Below are 17,140 nucleotides of genomic sequence, written 5' to 3' on the forward strand. Positions count from 1 at the left end.
ATAACAAAATATAAAATATAAATGTACAATTATTTCACTGAGCAGAGCCTGAACGCATCGCCATGAAACTGAAGAGAGCCTCGCTGGTTCTCTGTTAGCGGTGATGCTAACGTTACTAGCTCTCCTCCTGTTGGTTCTCTGTTAGCGGTGATGCTAACGTTACTAGCTCTCCTCCTGTTGGTTCTCTGTTAGCGGTGATGCTAACGTTACTAGCTCTCCTGTTGGTTCTCTGTTAGCGGTGCTGCTAACGTTACTAGCTCTCCTCCTGTTGGTTCTCTGTTAGCGGTGCTGCTAACGTTACTAGCTCTCCTCCTGTTGGTTCTCTGTTAGCGGTGATGCTAACGTTACTAGCTCTCCTCCTGTTGGTTCTCTGTTAGCGGTGCTGCTAAGATTACTAGCTCTCCTCCTGTTGGTTCTCTGTTAGCGGTGCTGCTAACATTACTAGCTCTCCTCCTGTTGGTTCTCTGTTAGCGGTGCTGCTAACATTACTAGCTCTCCTCCTGTTGGTTCTCGGTGGGATGGATCCCGGTCCGTTATGCCTCTGGTCCTCATGAATGAAACCGGTTCTCGTGTCTCAGAGTGAAGATGGATGAAGATGCGTTCGAGGTCCCGGAGAGGACGGAGTACCGTTACCTGGTGCAGGAGGCCGAGGAGCAGGAGGAGCCGCGGTTCGTCCGGCACAGGAGCTACATCAGCCCCCTGCTGGTGCTGTCGCGGCGCTGCCTCCTGCTGGTCGGCCTCGGCGTGGCGGCGCTGCTCTCCCTCGCCGCCTACCTGTGCTACCTGGCCCAGACGCTGCCGCCGGGCGTCGCCCAGGTGTCCACGGACTGCGGCGCGTTCAGGGGACGACACGTGAGTCTAAATATGACCAGCAACCTTTTAGAAATAATATGAATCTGTTCAATGGGTGAAAAAGATTCAGAAGAGAATTGTAAATGGCAAAAATTAAACAGAATTATGAATTAGTTTTCATTTGAGTTTAGTTTTCAATGACAGAAACTCACTTCTCTAACAATAAATTATATAAATATAATAAATAAATAACAGCAGAAATTATAACAAACATATATATATATATATATATATATATATATATAAATGATATGTACATATTCGTAAAAATTTTAAATATATTTATATATAATATATTTATTTAGAAAATGTATATAAATATATACATATATTCGTATAGTATACATATATTCATATATAATATAAGTATACACTACATAGCAGAAGTGATAATTCATGGTATGGTGTGTCTCCCCCCTCACGTCCCTGTTGCCCCCCCAGCATAATGGCGCCTACTCCTTTAAGGGCGTCCCGTACGCGGCCCCCCCGGTTGCCGGGCGGCGCTGGGCTGCCCCGGCGGCGCCGCGCTGCCCGGGCGGCGTGACGGACGCCAGCCGCTTCGGCAGCGCGTGTCCTCGGCCACAGCGGCGCGGCGGCGGCGTGGCCGGCCAGGAGGACTGCCTGTTCCTCAACGTGTGGACGCCGTCGCTGAGGACCGGCGCCCGGCTGCCCGTCCTGGTGTGGATCCCCGGCGGCGCTCTGCACGCGCTCAGTGGAGGCCGCGGCTCGCCCACGGAGGAGCTGGCCGCTGCCACGCAGGCCGTCTACGTCAGCTTCAACCACCGGACCCACGCCTTGGGCTTCCTGGCTCTGGAGGTCCTGAGAGAGGGGTCTGCAAAGAACACCTCGGGTGTGTTTATTTATATATATATATATATATATATATATATATATATATATATATATACACTGAGAGAAGGTTCTATATAGTTTATAATCATAGTTCATAGTTTACAGTTTACAGCCTTCCTCAGCCTGAGAAGAGTTACGTTTAGTTCAGTGAGCTAGTTTGGTTTCTGAAAGTGGGACGCTGACGGAAACGAGGCCACATTGTGGTTTACCTCTTCATTCTCCTCCTCCTCCTCCTCCTCATCCTCCTCCTCCTCCTCCTCCTCCTCCTCCTCCTCCTCCTCCTCATCCTCCTCCTCCTCAGGGAACTATGGCTTCCTGGACCAGATCGCAGCCCTGAAGTGGGTCCAGAGGAACATCCACGTGTTCGGGGGAGATCCTGAGAAAGTCACCATATTTGGACAAGGCTCGGGTATGAAATGTGACTGTTATATAATCGTCATTCAACCGTTATTTAACTTTATTTACCGTTATGTTCTCCAGCCGTTCTTTACCGAACATTCAGGCTCCCTCCTGTGGCCAAAAAGTGAACTGCAGATGTTAAAGTCACATTGAGGAACCTTTACCATCAGTCTCAGTTCATTCCTGAGGGGCCATGAAGGACCCTGCTGCAAACACGACCACTTTAGTCCACCAGGGGGCGCCAGAATCCAGAGAATATACAAGTTAATTGTCGTAGCTTTTCGATAGAAGAGGATGGAAAAGAGTCTGCCACTTTTAAGCGACCTAATAAAATATGTGAAGCCTTTGGGAGCGACTCTTCTGAACGGTGTCGTGCATTTGAATAATTCTGCACCAGTTTGATTCCCGCGTTCAGAGGAGTCAGAGAGAGGAGCCTAGGAGTCAGAGAGAGGAGTCAGAGAGAGGAGTCAGAGAGAGGAGTCAATGAGTCAGAGAGAGGAGAGTCAGAGAGAGGAGAGTCAGAGAGAGGAGAGTCAGAGAGAGGAGAGTCAGAGAGAGGAGTCAGAGAGAGGAGTCAAAGAGAGGAGTCAGAGAGAGGAGAGTCAGAGAGAGGAGTCAGAGAGAGGAGTCAGAGAGGAGTCAAAGAGAGGAGTCAAAGAGAGGAGAGTCAGAGAGAGGAGAGTCAAAGAGAAGACGCTCATGGGTTGTTCTTGGCAGGCGGCACGTCGGTGTGGACCTTGATGGCGTCTCCGCTGGCGGTCGGTCTCTTCCGCGCGGCCGTGGACATGAGCGGCGCGTCCGTCCTCAACGCGTCTCTGCAGCGCGCCGAGGCCGACAACCTGGCGTTCCTGCAGAAGACGGGCTGCCGGGACCGGGCCTGCCTCCAGCGCCTGTCCGTCAGCCGGGTGCTGCAGGTCGGACTGGACAATACAGTTATATCCACTTTTATGTTGGAGGATTTCATAAAATATGTGATGCATTGAGACCTTTTGGTGGATTATTACGCCCAAAGCACCAGAATGAAAGTTTTTAATTCTGTGAATTTATTGGATGAAAAAGAAAATCTTGCATTCAACATTGATGAATGCAAGATGAATTATGACTCATTTGTTTTATGGGATGTATTAAACGGACGAGCTCAGTCAGTGACCATCATGTCGAGGTTATTACGCTCTTTAAAATGTCACATTATTGTAATAAATTCACTTTTAAAAAGTCCGGACACGGATGAAACTTTCTAATAAAACTCTATCGTTCATTTTAAGATGTTAAGGCTGAAGATTGTTTAGTTAATTCATGTCCAAACTTATGAATTTGAATAAAAACGTGAGTTTTAGTTATAAAACTTGATTTTGATCAAATGAACATTCAGACATGAGAGACATTTTGATATTTTTCTGCTAAAATTAAATAATTAAATAAATGGAAAGTTCACCTAAAAACAACAACAACAGTTTCATGACATGAATTAGCTGAACGACAAAATGAGCTCGATAAAGATAAATATAAGAGTGAAATAAAATGTATTTCATGTCATTTTATCAACTGATTCTGGATTACATTTATTTTATGGTTTTTGTCTTTTTTTACCAACTGATTACAGTTTATTTATCTATTTCTGCTTCATTTTTTATTTGTATTTATTATTATTTTATTTTTTTACAACATTAACACTTTTTTATGAAAAAGTGTATAAAAGATAATACCAAAAATAAATCGGTTGCTGTGTTGTTAAAACAAATGTAAGTCCTTTTATACGCTCTATTTTAATTGTTTAAATAACAGTATTTACCAACATCAGATAAACATTACAAACCATACAACAGTGAATGATTTAACTATTACGCTATAATATAATATATAATAATATAATACTGTCTGGATACTTCCCTCTTGCAGGACTACCCGTCCCGGGCCGCGGACGACTCGATGGATCTGCCCACCAGGGGGCGCTTCGTCGGCCCGGTCGGCGTGGTGGACGGCTACGTCCTGGAGGCTCCGCCTCTCGAGGTGTGGGAGCAGAAGAAGAAAGGAGGCTACAGCGACGTTCCCTTCGTGGTGGGGACCACGGAGCAGGAGGTCGACTTCAGGTGAGCTCACCTGGTCCAGGCTCAGGGTCAGGTAAAAGTTCATGTTCAGGGTCAGGTTCATGTTCAGGTCAGGATCATGTTCAGGTTCAGGGCCAGGATCAGGATCAGGTTCAGGTTCATGGTCAGGGCCAGGATCAGGTTCATGGTCAGGGCCAGGATCAGGATCAGGTTCAGGTTCATGGTCAGGTCAGGATCAGGTTCATGTTCAGGATCAGGTTCATGTTCAGGGTCAGGTAAAATGTCATGTTCAGGGTCAGGTTCATGTTCAGGGTCAGGTTCATATTCAGGTTCAGGTTCATGTTCAGGGTCAGGTTCATGTTCAGGTTCAGGTTCAGGTTCAGGTTCATGTTCAGGGTCAGGTTCATGTTCAGGGTCAGGTTCAGGTTCAGGGTCTCACCGCACTGACACTCCTGTGTTCCCCTCTGCAGCCCGACGGCGGCGAACATCTCCGCGTGGACCTGGGGCGACTACGAGTGGTTTGTAACAGGTAACTGCTCTGGGATCAGCGTGGACCCAAAATACAAGTCCTGCTCCTCTTTAGAAACAGAACCATCAGGACTGGAAGCAAAGAACTGGAACACGTCTTTAGTGCAGAAAGAGAGTAAAATAACACAATACCGTTTTGCAATATTCCTTTATTGGAAAAAGCTTAATTGTAATACCTTGGTGATTTTTCTGTATAACAAAGATCACAAACAAATTGCAGCCGGGAAAGTTTTAGTGAAAAAAAAACTCATTTAGTGAAATCCAGCGTTTAATATTACAGAGACAATAAACGGCGTATTATAATTTGTGTGATGTCACTCCCGGTCAGCGGAACATAAAGTTGCGTGTCGTCTGCATAACAGTGCACATTAATTACATTTCATTTAGCTGACGCTTTATCCTAAGCGACTTACATGTTTGCTCTATACAGCGTAGACACAGCAACGGGGAGCAGTTAGGGGTTAAGTGTCTTGCTCATGGACACATCGACGTGGACTAGCGGAGCCGGGGCTCGAACCGCCAATCCTCTGAATAAAAAAACGTGCATGCTAACCACTGAGCCACAGTCGCCCATAGTTTGTATAATGATAATATTATACAAACGGATTATCTCACCCAAAGGAAGTGTGTAAGTAGGAAATAGTGCAGGACCGAGAATCGCGCCCTGTGGAACTCCGAGTTCTGAAGGTTAAATGTTCCTGTTATTCCCGTGTGGATCGTCTGCTCCTCACAGATAGACTTCAGTCCTTCGGTGGGCGTCTCGCCGAGGAGGCGTTGAAGCTGTATCCAAGCTCCGCCCCCTGCCCCACCTTGGACCGCTGCCCGGAGAGGGCCTACACCACCATGGCGTCCGACATCAGGGTCACCTGCCCCAACAACGAGCTGGCCCGGAGCGCTGCAGGTGAGAGCTCACTGCGCTCCACCTGGAGAGAACATCAATAAGTGGTGATAATTCAACAGTTCGACATACTCATCTTTACATTCTCATCTTTACATATTCATATTTTACATATTCATCTTTTACATATTCATCTTTACATACTCTTCTTTACATATTCATCTTTTATATAATACTATTTTACATATTCATCTTTTACATATTCATCTTTACATATTCATCTTTTACATAATGATATTTTACATAATAATCTTTACATATTCATCTTTACATAATAATCTTTACATATCCATCTTTACATAATAATCTTTACATATTCATCTTTACATAATCATCTTTTACATAATAATCTTTTACATATTCATCTTTGCATATTCATCTTTACATAATAATCTTTACATATCCATCTTTACATATCCATCTTTACATAATAATCTTTACATATCCGTCTTTACATAATAATCTTTACATATCCATCTTTACATAATAATCTTTACATATCCGTCTTTACATAATAATCTTTACATATCCATCTTTACATATCCATCTTTACATATCCATCTTTACATAATAATCTTTACATATCCGTCTTTACATAATAATCTTTACATATCCATCTTTACATATCCATCTTTACATATCCATCTTTACATATCCGTCTTTACATAATAATCTTTACATATTCATCTTTCATTGTGCAGACGTCACTCTATCATCACTTCATTTCAAACCCTTTGGACTCTGACGCTCTGACATTTATCTGTTGTGAGAGGCAACTGCAAGGCATGCTGGGTGATCTTTTTTCTTCTGCATGGTTCATTGGGTTTTATATGTTGCACAGTCTGTTATTGTTCTGTGTGCAGATTAACGGCCAATCTGGATCCACCGTGAATACGGGATTTCAAGCCCCATAAGCATTTTATTGTCCTCAAATGGGACATTATGACTCAGATATTCAATAAAAAGACAGGTAAAGGGTAAAACAATTAAATATTAACATGAAACTTCACCACTTCATTGCTGACATTAAGAGTATTATTTATTGTATTACACGTTTATGAAATGGTATATTTAAATATGCAAATGAGGTGACTTTTTAGTGGATTCATTCATATATATAATTATAAATATAAATATATATATATATATATATATATATATATATATATATATATATATATATATATATATACATATACATATATATATATATATATATATATATATATATATATATATATATATATATATATATATATACACATACCGAAAGTCCTTCCTTCCCGCTGCTGTCAGGCTGCATAACAAGCTGAGCTCACAGTAGACCACAAACACTTATAACACTCTAATCACTTTTGGCCACTTTAATTATTACGTTCATCTGGTGCTATATATAATACATTTAAGTACTTTTTATACACTTGTATTATTCCATCTGTGTATGTAATAATGCTTTACTGTGGGACTAATACATAATGATATATACACACACATCCTGTCCCGTGCCCAGCGGCCCTCCACAGCCCCGTGTACCGGTACGTGGTGAGGCACACGCCCTCCGGCCCGGTCGACGTGACCTCCGACCTGCTGCCGTTCCCCGGCCGCTTCTCCTTCCACGGCCTGGACGCCGTGGCGTTTTTCGGCGGGCTGGAGTTCCTTCTGGGGAAGCCGCCCTCGGACCGGGACCGGGACTTCCGGGACCTCGTGACGCGGCACCTCGTCGGCTTCGCCAAGACGGGTGAGGCCGCGTTCCTCCGTGGTTCTGCGTTGACGTGTTCCCTTGTGCTTCTCTTTCTCAAACACACGGCGCTGTAAAGGGCTGCTCGTCTAGTGTCGGTCACACTGTGCGCTGTCTCTTTAAGAAGGATTTGGTCGGTACCCGTGAAGATCCTCGTGGGTCAAACCGCTTGTTTGTTCTCCCGTCTTGCAGGTAAGATGGCGGCCGAGTGGCCAGAATACCCAGAAGCCACTGCTCTCCTGTCCGACCGGCTGTCGGTGGTCCAGAACTACTCGTCCGCTCGGTGTCAGCTGTGGAAGGAGAACGGGCTGTACGCCTACGCCTGGAACAACTGACCTACAGACCAACTGACCTACAGACCATCTGGACTACAGACCAACTGGTCTGCAGACCATCTGACCTACAGACCAACTGACCTACAGACTAACTGGACTACAGACCAACTGGTCTACAGACCAACTGGTCTACAGACCAACTGGACTACAGACCATCTGACTTACAGACCATCTGGACTACAGACCAACTGGACTACAGACCAACTGGACTACAGACCATCTGACTTACAGACCAACTGACCTACAGACCAACTGGACTACAGACCAACTGGACTACAGACCATCTGACTTACAGACCATCTGGACTACAGACCATCTGGACAACAGACCATCTGACCTACAGACCATCTGACTTACAGACCATCTGGACTACAGACCATCTGACCTACAGACCAACTGGACTACAGACCAACTGGACTACAGACCAACTGAACTACAGACCATCTGGACTACAGACCAACTGACCTACAGACCAACTGGTCTACAGACCATCTGACCTACAGACCAACTGGACTACAGACCAGCGGCCCGACTAACCAAATGACCGACTGACTCACTCATTCATCAGCAGGCGTCATTAAAGCCACTGCTCGGCTCCACCGAGGTGATCTCATGTAGCATGTAGCATGTAGCATGTAGCATCCGGCAGCCTTTTGAGAAACGCACTGCAAGTTTTGTCGGTTTGAAGTCACATTTGAGTTCTCTGTGACTTTATTTTAATATCAGTGTTTGACCAAAGGCACCTAAAACCAGGTGGCCGACGTGTCTTAAAACCTTTATTCTCTCTACTGTGCCATGCACATTGTTATGATAAGTTATGGATTACAATTTTATAAAAAGAGGCGTTCTCAAGGAGAAGTCTTGTTCTGAAAGTGACGTGTTGCTGGAAACGCAAAAGTGTCAGAGTTTGTCATGTCGTAGAAAAGAAACAGTAGCTTGTTATCCTGTAAAAGATTTTCACGGTTATGAATGAAGATTAAGAGGATTTCGACAATGTGGACGTGATGTGAGATTTCCGAACGAGACTTCTCAGAGCATGACTTTGTTATAAACTAAAGGTAAAGTTAAACATTTGAATTGATCAGCAGGGTCCTTTCCATACTGTTGTTTGTGTTACTATACGTGACTGACAAAAGTACGGAAAGAAGTCTCGCTCAAAGAGAAGTCTCCTTCTGAAGGCTCGTGATGGGACCTGTTGGTGAAAGACAACACGAGGTGGAAACGCCAGAGTCTCAAAGATGTATACAAATATTTAGATGATTTCAACAAAATGTCGGAACGAGACTTATCTGAGCGAGACTTCTCTGAGCGAGACTTCTCTGAGCGAGACTTCTCGTAGCGAGACTTCTCGTAGCGAGACTTCTCGTAGCGAGACTTCTCGTAACGAGACTTCTCTGAGCGAGACTTCTCGTAGCGAGACTTATCTGAGCGAGACTTCTCGTAGCGAGACTTCTCGTAGCGAGACTTCTCGTAGCGAGACTTCTCGTAACGAGACTTCTCTGAGCGAGACTTATCTGAGCGAGACTTCTCGTAGCGAGACTTCTCAGAACAAGACTTATCTGAGCGAGACTTCTCGTAACGAGACTTCTCGTAGCGAGACTTCTCTGAGCGAGACTTCTCTGAACGAGACTTCTCTGAGCGAGACTTATAAGAACGAGACTTCTCGTAACGAGACTTCTCAGAGCGAGACTTCTCAGAACAAGACTTCACAAAAAAGCCAGACAAACATTTCTGCCCCAAAATAGTCACTTTGACACAAAAATATGGAAGTTACTCTTTAAGAGTGAAGGAGAAGGAAGCCTTGAGACTAAAGCAAGAACAATAGTAATATTGTTCTGTAAAATCCGGATTTGCGAGGGAAAGAAAAAATGATTCTGGTTCTGTGAAACATGAACGGGATCTAAATTCAGGGAGACGGTCGTGGTGAGAAGGGAAAATGCAACGTGAAAAATAGTTTTTTATGTCTTTTTTGTAACCTGTGAACGAGTCAAAGAGTCCGTTGCTGTTTGCACTGATTCATAACCTCAACGCTTTGCCACTGAGACTTCTGCGCTCGTTTTTTATTTCACGATTATCTTCATTACGCTCAAGTGTTCCTGTGGTTTTGTTTTGTCTTCAGGGTTCTTACGGTCATAGAAAACCTTGAAGAGTCATGGAGTTTTAAAATGGTTATTTCCAGGCCTGGAAAAGTCCTTGAAGAAAATAAAACCCCAAAAGTTTAGTAAAAGTCATGTAAATGTGTTATATTCATGTGTTCATGTAAATGTGTTATATTCATGTGTTCATGACGTTCATTTACGCTGAGTTTGAAATAATGAATATGCTTTTAAAAGAAAGACTCAAAATATAAGCAGGCATACATACAGGCATCTATATACATGTTTATTCTTTTAATCAAACTATTGTCTCATTCATTTGAGTCATTTAAGGTTTACTGTATGCTTTGTATTCTATTGTTAGTTTAAATACTACATTTACTCACTTTTTACTGTTTACACCCAGATTTCACTAAATGCTTGCTCATTGGTTTAAAGTCATGGATCCATTGGTCAACATGTGTTTTATTCCAGATGTTTCATGGATGAGTTTAGTTTCTGAATCGGACCCGTTTCACCATTCGTGAGCTTCGTTTTGGGTTTTTAATACTTTAATAATGCTAATTAATCATATTTTGATGCAGATGCATTGTATCACTCTTTATGCTCAATAAATGAACACATGAAATGATTTCACTTGCATTATTCATGTATTTTAACAGGTTTTCTTGGGGTCCAGTTGGTGAAACACGTTGGATTTGTTCCTCTCAGATTTCTCCTCCGGGAGAAGCGATTTAGAAACTGTGAAAAAAAACGTATTTGATGATTGAATAATACAAACGGTAAGATTAGACAAACAATGTTCTGTTTATTTAGTTGGATAAACAAAGTAAAATATGTATATTTGAAAGTCCAATATTTACACACAAAACTAGATGAAATGGTGTACTAAGTTATTTCAGGAATGAATAAATCTACAATGTGTCCGTCCCTCAATACCGTCTGACTTCCTGTCTCAACTCAAAGCCCATTGGTTCCCACAAGACGTACATTGAACCTGAAATATTAAGTTTTATGAGTAATCTACAGAAACAGCTGATCGCTGTTGTTTTTCATCAAACTAATGTGAGGAAATAGGGACTTTTTGGGGGACTATTTTCAGCGGCGGATGAATCCACATTCGGTGCATCTAAATGTAGGTGATCAGTTTTTTTTGTTGATATCTATTCTTTTTTTTAACTTTTTTTTTACATTTGAAATTGATGTAAAAACTTGAAGTTCACTTCCAGCAGCACCAGGTTTAGATGTGAAGAGGTTTCTCCAGCAGATGGCGGCAGAGGGAGGAGGAAGAGGAGGAGGAGGAGGAGGAGGAGGAGGCGGAGGAGGCGGAAGAGGCGTAGGAGGAGGAGGAGGACCTGCTCCTGCAGGTCCTGTGTCTTTAAGGCTCTCAGCTCCCACACGGCTGACTGCTGCCACGCTGCTGCGCATGCTCAGATCGGATCCTGGATCTGCTCTGCCTGCAGGTCTTCCACCCTCTCCGTGCGCGTGCGTGTGTGCGTGAACGCGCATGTGTGTGTGAGAGAGAGAGACAGAGAGAGAGCGCTGTCTGATGTCTGTAACCTCTGGACTGACGGAGGAGGCTATTGTTGTCTCCCAGCGGGTCGGGCTCTTTCCCCGGAGGATGCGCAGAGGAGCCGGCGGAGCCGTGCACGGATAGCGCGGTGGAGCACCGGAGCATCCCGGTAACGACCTCCCTCTTTTGTTTATTCTCTTTAGAATAAACACACGCTCACACCGCGTCACGCAGCGTCAGCTGTGTGTGCGTGTGTTTACGGTGCACAAAGACGGAGGTGTCGATGAGCTGCGGGCTTCAGGGAAACGACGCGTCGGTCTCGGTTCCGGTCGTCGGTCGTCGGTTCCGGTCGTCGGTCGTCGGTCCCGGTCGTCGGTCCCGGTCCCGGTCGTCGGTCCCGGTCCCGGGCCCGACGGAGGCAGCAGGCCTGTGACACCCGAAGTTGCTGTTTTACTACATTCTTCTATTATACAACAAAACAAAACAGTAAAGTAATAGTGTTTCTTTATTGTTTAATTTCCTAAATGTGTACGCTTTACTGTTTTGTTTGGTTGTATATATTGAGTATTTTGCATTTGTGATATTTTTTGTGATATTTTGTGATGTTTTTTATTTACATATATATTTCTGATTTTAGTTTGCTTGTTACTGACAAACGAATTTCCCCTCGGGGATAAATAAAATATACATCTATCTAACTCGCTCGGCGCTCAGGGTCCATTTTATTATTCATATAAATATGAAAATGTTCAAATAAAACCACACGTTTCCTGATAGAGGAAACCTACCTCTCGGTCTAGGTCTAGGTCTCGGTCTAGGTCTCGGTCTAGGTCTCGGTCTCGGTCTAGGTCTCGGTCTAGGTCTAGGTCTCGGTCTCGGTCTAGGTCTCGGTCTAGGTCTCGGTCTCGGTCTCGGTCTAGGTCTCGGTCTAGGTCTAGGTCTCGGTCTAGGTCTCGGCCTCGGCCTCGGTCTCGGTCTAGGTCTCGGTCTAGGTCTCGGTCTAGGTCTCGGTCTCGGTCTAGGTCTAGGTCTCGGTCTCGGTCTAGGTCTCGGTCTAGGTCTCGGTCTAGGTCTAGGTCTCGGTCTAGGTCTCGGTCTCGGTCTAGGTCTAGGTCTCGGTCTCGGTCTAGGTCTCGGTCTCGGTCTAGGTCTCGGTCTAGGTCTCGGTCTAGGTCTCGGTCTCGGTCTAGGTCTAGGTCTCGGTCTCGGTCTAGGTCTAGGTCTCGGTCTAGGTCTCGGTCTAGGTCTAGGTCTCGGTCTAGGTCTCGGTCTCGGTCTAGGTCTCGGTCTAGGTCTAGGTCTCGGTCTCGGTCTAGGTCTCGGTCTCGGTCTAGGTCTCGGTCTAGGTCTAGGTCTCGGTCTAGGTTTAGGTCTCGGTCTCGGTCTAGGTCTCGGTCTAGGTCTCGGTCTAGGTTTAGGTCTCGGTCTCGGTCTAGGTCTAGGTCTCGGTCTAGGTCTCGGTCTAGGTCTCGGTCTCGGTCTAGGTCTCGGTCTAGGTCTTGGTCTAGGTCTAGGTCTCGGTCTAGGTCTTGGCCATAGTCGTTGGTCCAGTCCCATCTCCCACTCCCGGACTGTGAGGCTCCTCCCCCTCCGTGAGGGTTCTGTCCAGTTTGAGTCTCTCATACATGTTGAGTCCTTTATGAATCCTTTCCGTAAGTCAGTATTCAATGCAGACTTTGCCCAAGAGGATTACCCACAATTCATAGCAATGTGACGTTAAACACGCAGTTACCATGGAAGCATGGAGATGTAAACAAAGGTAAAATGGTCTTGGTCTTTTCTTAGCATTGTATTGGTCTTGATCTCGGTCTTGGCTTGATTTTAAGCCCTTAAAGTCTTGGTCTTAGTCTGGACTCTGTCTCAACCTCTCAAAGAATGGTCTTGGTCTTGGTCTTAATCTTGTTTTGGTCTTGGTCTTGTCTTGGTCTTGTTTCCATCAGTTGAATAACCTACTAATTGTTTCAGCTCTCGAGAAGATATTAATTATGTTGCCGTGGTGTGTTTAGGGTTCTGGTTCAGGTTCTCCCTTCGTCTCTCCCACAAGTCTCACGTCATTATGTGTTGTGAGTCTCAGCCGCCGTAATCTATCGCTTCAGTCCAGACTGACCAGAACTCAAGGGATGATTTCTTTGTTTTTACTTTTTTTTTAAACATTTATTTTTACACTAAACTCTCAAAATGATGACGACACGGAGGAACAAAATATGAACCATATTTGTGTGTTTAAATTTTACTTTTTCTTTTCACAAAATGAACCGAAACACAACGAGGAGGAGCTTGTGGATAATAATGAGAATAAATATGACACTAAATCTAAATCATACCGTCTAAACTAAAAATACATCTGGTTTGAATTTAAATCAAACACAATTACTGAGCTTGTTATAGATATTAAGTTAATGCTGATCTATAGAGGAACGTTTATACGTCTGGGTTTCTGCTGAAGACGATCACATGACGTTCAGTTGGTTTCCCTTTAAAAAAGTTAGCTTGACTTTTAATGAATCACAGAGTCGAGTCAGCTGGTTTCAACTTGTGAAATGTAAAAGTATCTGCAGCGTCTGAGCAGCCAAACCTCTTTGGTTGTTCCGACCAGCCCAAAGCAGACGCCTCCTCTCGGGGTCGTTTCCTGTCCTCGGCACCTGAGATCCGACCAGAGGAGGCTCTGCCCGTCCCGTCTCGCTGCCCTCCCCCCAGTTTGGACCTCCACCCTTCTTACTGGGACTCCATCCAGAGCTCCTCTGTGGGTTTGAGCGCTGACCACATGCAGCCGCTGCCATGAGCTCCAGATGACAGCTCATATTTAAAGTTCCCGAAAACCTTTCCACCTTTTGGACATGAACCACTGCAGCTGATTTAAATCACCGCTGCCTTTCACTTAACTTAACTCCACCAAAATTGACGGTGCATTAAATCTCGGCCGACATAATTTTAAATACAGTCTTGGGATTATCTCAAGTATCTGTGTGAACATATAAAACAATAAATACATAATGGGCGTCAGACAAAGAGGACCATGACTGATGGAACTGCCTGAGCATTGTTTGAGTTTTCTGTGAGCATCACTACTGCGAAGACTAAAAAAAACACACAAGACGGGGTCCACATAAACATAAACACATATGAAGCGTACGTGGAAATATAACATAAATAAAATAAAGAGGAATCGTCATTTATTTTCTTTTTTTATGTGTTTTTATGAGTAATGTGGATCTTTCTGATCAGTTTTGAGGAGTCTATGGTCCACATCCTATCGTCAGCGTCTCATACTGTGTGGGACTCACTGGTCTGGTCCTCGTCTTGACTCGGTCTAAACCCCTCAAAGTCTTGACTCGGTCTAAACCCCTCAAAGTCTTGACTCGGTCTATACCCCTCAAAGTCTTGACTCGGTCTATACCCCTCAAAGTCTTGACTCGGTCTAAACCCCTCAAAGTCTTGACTCGGTCTAAACCCCTCAAAGTCTTGACTCGGTCTAAACCCCTCAAAGTCTTGACTCGGTCTAAACCCCTCAAAGTCTTGACTCGGTCTAAACCCCTCAAAGTCTTGACTCGGTCTATACCCCTCAAGTCTTGACTCGGTCTAAACCCCTCAAAGTCTAGGTCTTGACTCAGTCTTGACCCCTCGAGCGTATTTGACGTTCTGTAAAGACAATGAATCGGCAACAAACGTGACATTTAAATCATCTATGAAGCAAAATAACACATTCTCTTGTTTAGTTTCTCAGATGGTGTTTATGTTTTTCTCGGTTTTCTATGTTCATAAACTGTAAACGGTTTTTGAATTGTTCGTCAGATAAAAAACAAACATTTGCTCTGGGAATATGTGGCATTTCTCTTAATAACCGTCAGATACATCGATAGTGAAACGAATCCTCTTTTGCAGCCGTCGCTCAGATTAACTCCACCACAGACCTCACGTTGCTTTAACTGTGTCATCCACCAGACAGGACCTCCATCTTCCTGCTCGCTGAATTATTCAACCCGGTTAACCCACTTTCAGACACACCGTCTGGGACAAAAAGTGAGACGAAGAAAAGTGATGACCCAATGTCTCTGAGAGTCACCAGATAGCAATCTCTCGGAAGTGGTTCATGTTAACTTCATATTCTGTTTGGATATTCTGAATTATAGTGAATGAATGATGTGGAGACGTTCTCATGTGTGATGTGTGTCTGTCCTTCAGCTTCCAGCATCATTCTCTGTATACATAAAACCTCTAGAGAAGCTGTCTGAAGGTCTGCGTCCACTCGGTCCATCAAGTCCTCCACCTCTGGAACTTGTGAGATCTCTCGGTCTGTAGGAGCTTTGACTTCAGGCCTTTGGACACATTCACTGGATCGCATCGTCTGTTGTTGACGATCAATGTTTCATTTGATGAGTTCCTCAACTGATCAAAGACTTCTGACGTTAGAGAAGAAGGATCTTAGCGTTGATGGATGAAAGTTGAGCGTTCAGCCAACGCAGGAACACCTCTGTCTCCGTGACACCACACGGCTGCACGGAGCTGCCGTGCTTTAGGAAAACGGACCATCCAGATCAGAAGTGAGCTCTTTGTTCCTCTTTGGGAACAACAGACGTTCGTTGCGTAATCCCCTTTTTGGAGATATTCTTAATCCCGATGGTTTGCGTGTAAAGATCAGCGCCCCGGGCGTCTCCGTGCGGAGAGCGAGTAGATGAAGCGGGATTAATGCCCCCGCTGCTTTGTTTGGTGATGATTCAGCAGAAACCCCCCCGGGCTCCGGTTGGGGTTGAGTGCAATGTTTTAAAAGAGTGGCGCAGATTAACGTTATGAAATCATAAACTGTTTAGAACTGTTAATTCTCCTGCGAGTGATTAGCAGTCACTGGCTGGTTTTCCTGTCAGAGGTGTTGGGGTCTTGTGTTACTGCTCCAGCTCTGCAGCTCTCTCATATTACCTCCGGCCGTCTGATGGACCAACCTGCAGAATGCCACCCGCTCATAACTCATAAACTGCTGTCAGACGTCCTAATCCAGGGCCAAACGGGGCCGTAAACCAATCTGAGCTTTTGTGGGCGGAACTAAGGTTTTGACTTCACCAACAAGTCCAAGTTTGGGACATTTTAACATCTTGGTAATAGTCAGTTAGTTATGGGACAACATCCTGGTCCCTGTGACATTCAGGGCATGCTTCAGCTGCTCTAATGAAAAGTGTCATTTCCCAGCATTCAGACTGACTATAAACACATTATTTTAGGTCTCATATTTGCGGTGTTTCATGTGGCTTTAGGGGCCACAGGCTTGATAGAGCTAGCTAGTGTACATCAGCTAGCAGCCCATCACTTGAGGTCCATGACTTTGGAGAAACACCTCGGTGTCGACAGGTTCCATAAACCACTGGAGACATTTTACAACGGAAACTGTTCTGTGGATTTATCTAAAACCTGAAAACTAATGTTGGCATGCTGCTGTTGAATAACAACATCATAGTCTTTTGTTAATTTTAAGCTTTCAGCAGAAAAAAAAGCAGAATTTCTATTTTTTTCTTTCTTTTTTCTGCAACTGTGTTTAATGCTAAGCTATCTTAAAGGGACCGTGTGTGGCATGTTGGCTGATCTATTAGCAGAAATGTGATATAATATTGACAACTATGTTTTCATTCGTGTGTAACCCCCTGACACTGAGAATCGTTGTGTTGTCGTTGGCTTCACTGAGCCTTCAGTTCTGCGCAGAGTCCGCCATGTAACTACGGTGGCCCGGAACGGACAAACCAGACACTGACTCCAGAGAGTCTTTCACGTTTTGAAGTTCTCCACGCTCGTAAAAACAAGGATTGAGCCGAAGGACGTTCACGTGGTTGCAATCTGCATCTTCACCTCTAGAGGGCACTGCACCGTACACGCTGCTCCTTTAAGTGTGTTCCAA

At 44.5% G+C, this 17,140-nt stretch overlaps 1 protein-coding gene across 1 annotated transcript; it reads left to right on the plus strand.

Moving 5' to 3' along the window:
* Nucleotides 1–585: 585 nt before the first annotated feature.
* LOC306747927 (para-nitrobenzyl esterase) lies at nucleotides 586–7,650 on the plus strand (the record flags this gene model as incomplete). Its single annotated transcript, XM_079231034.1, has 9 exons — nucleotides 586–852; nucleotides 1,294–1,702; nucleotides 2,006–2,113; nucleotides 2,821–3,017; nucleotides 4,003–4,193; nucleotides 4,622–4,680; nucleotides 5,413–5,580; nucleotides 7,088–7,315; nucleotides 7,508–7,650. The coding sequence occupies 9 exons, from the start codon at nucleotides 586–588 to the stop codon at nucleotides 7,648–7,650; spliced, it is 1,770 nt and encodes a 589-aa protein (XP_079087160.1).
* Between the last annotated feature and the right edge of the window lie 9,490 nt (nucleotides 7,651–17,140).

This window comes from Taurulus bubalis (assembly GCF_910589615.1).
Source record: "Taurulus bubalis genome assembly, chromosome: 15".
Classification (NCBI taxonomy): domain Eukaryota; kingdom Metazoa; phylum Chordata; class Actinopteri; order Perciformes; family Cottidae; genus Taurulus; species Taurulus bubalis.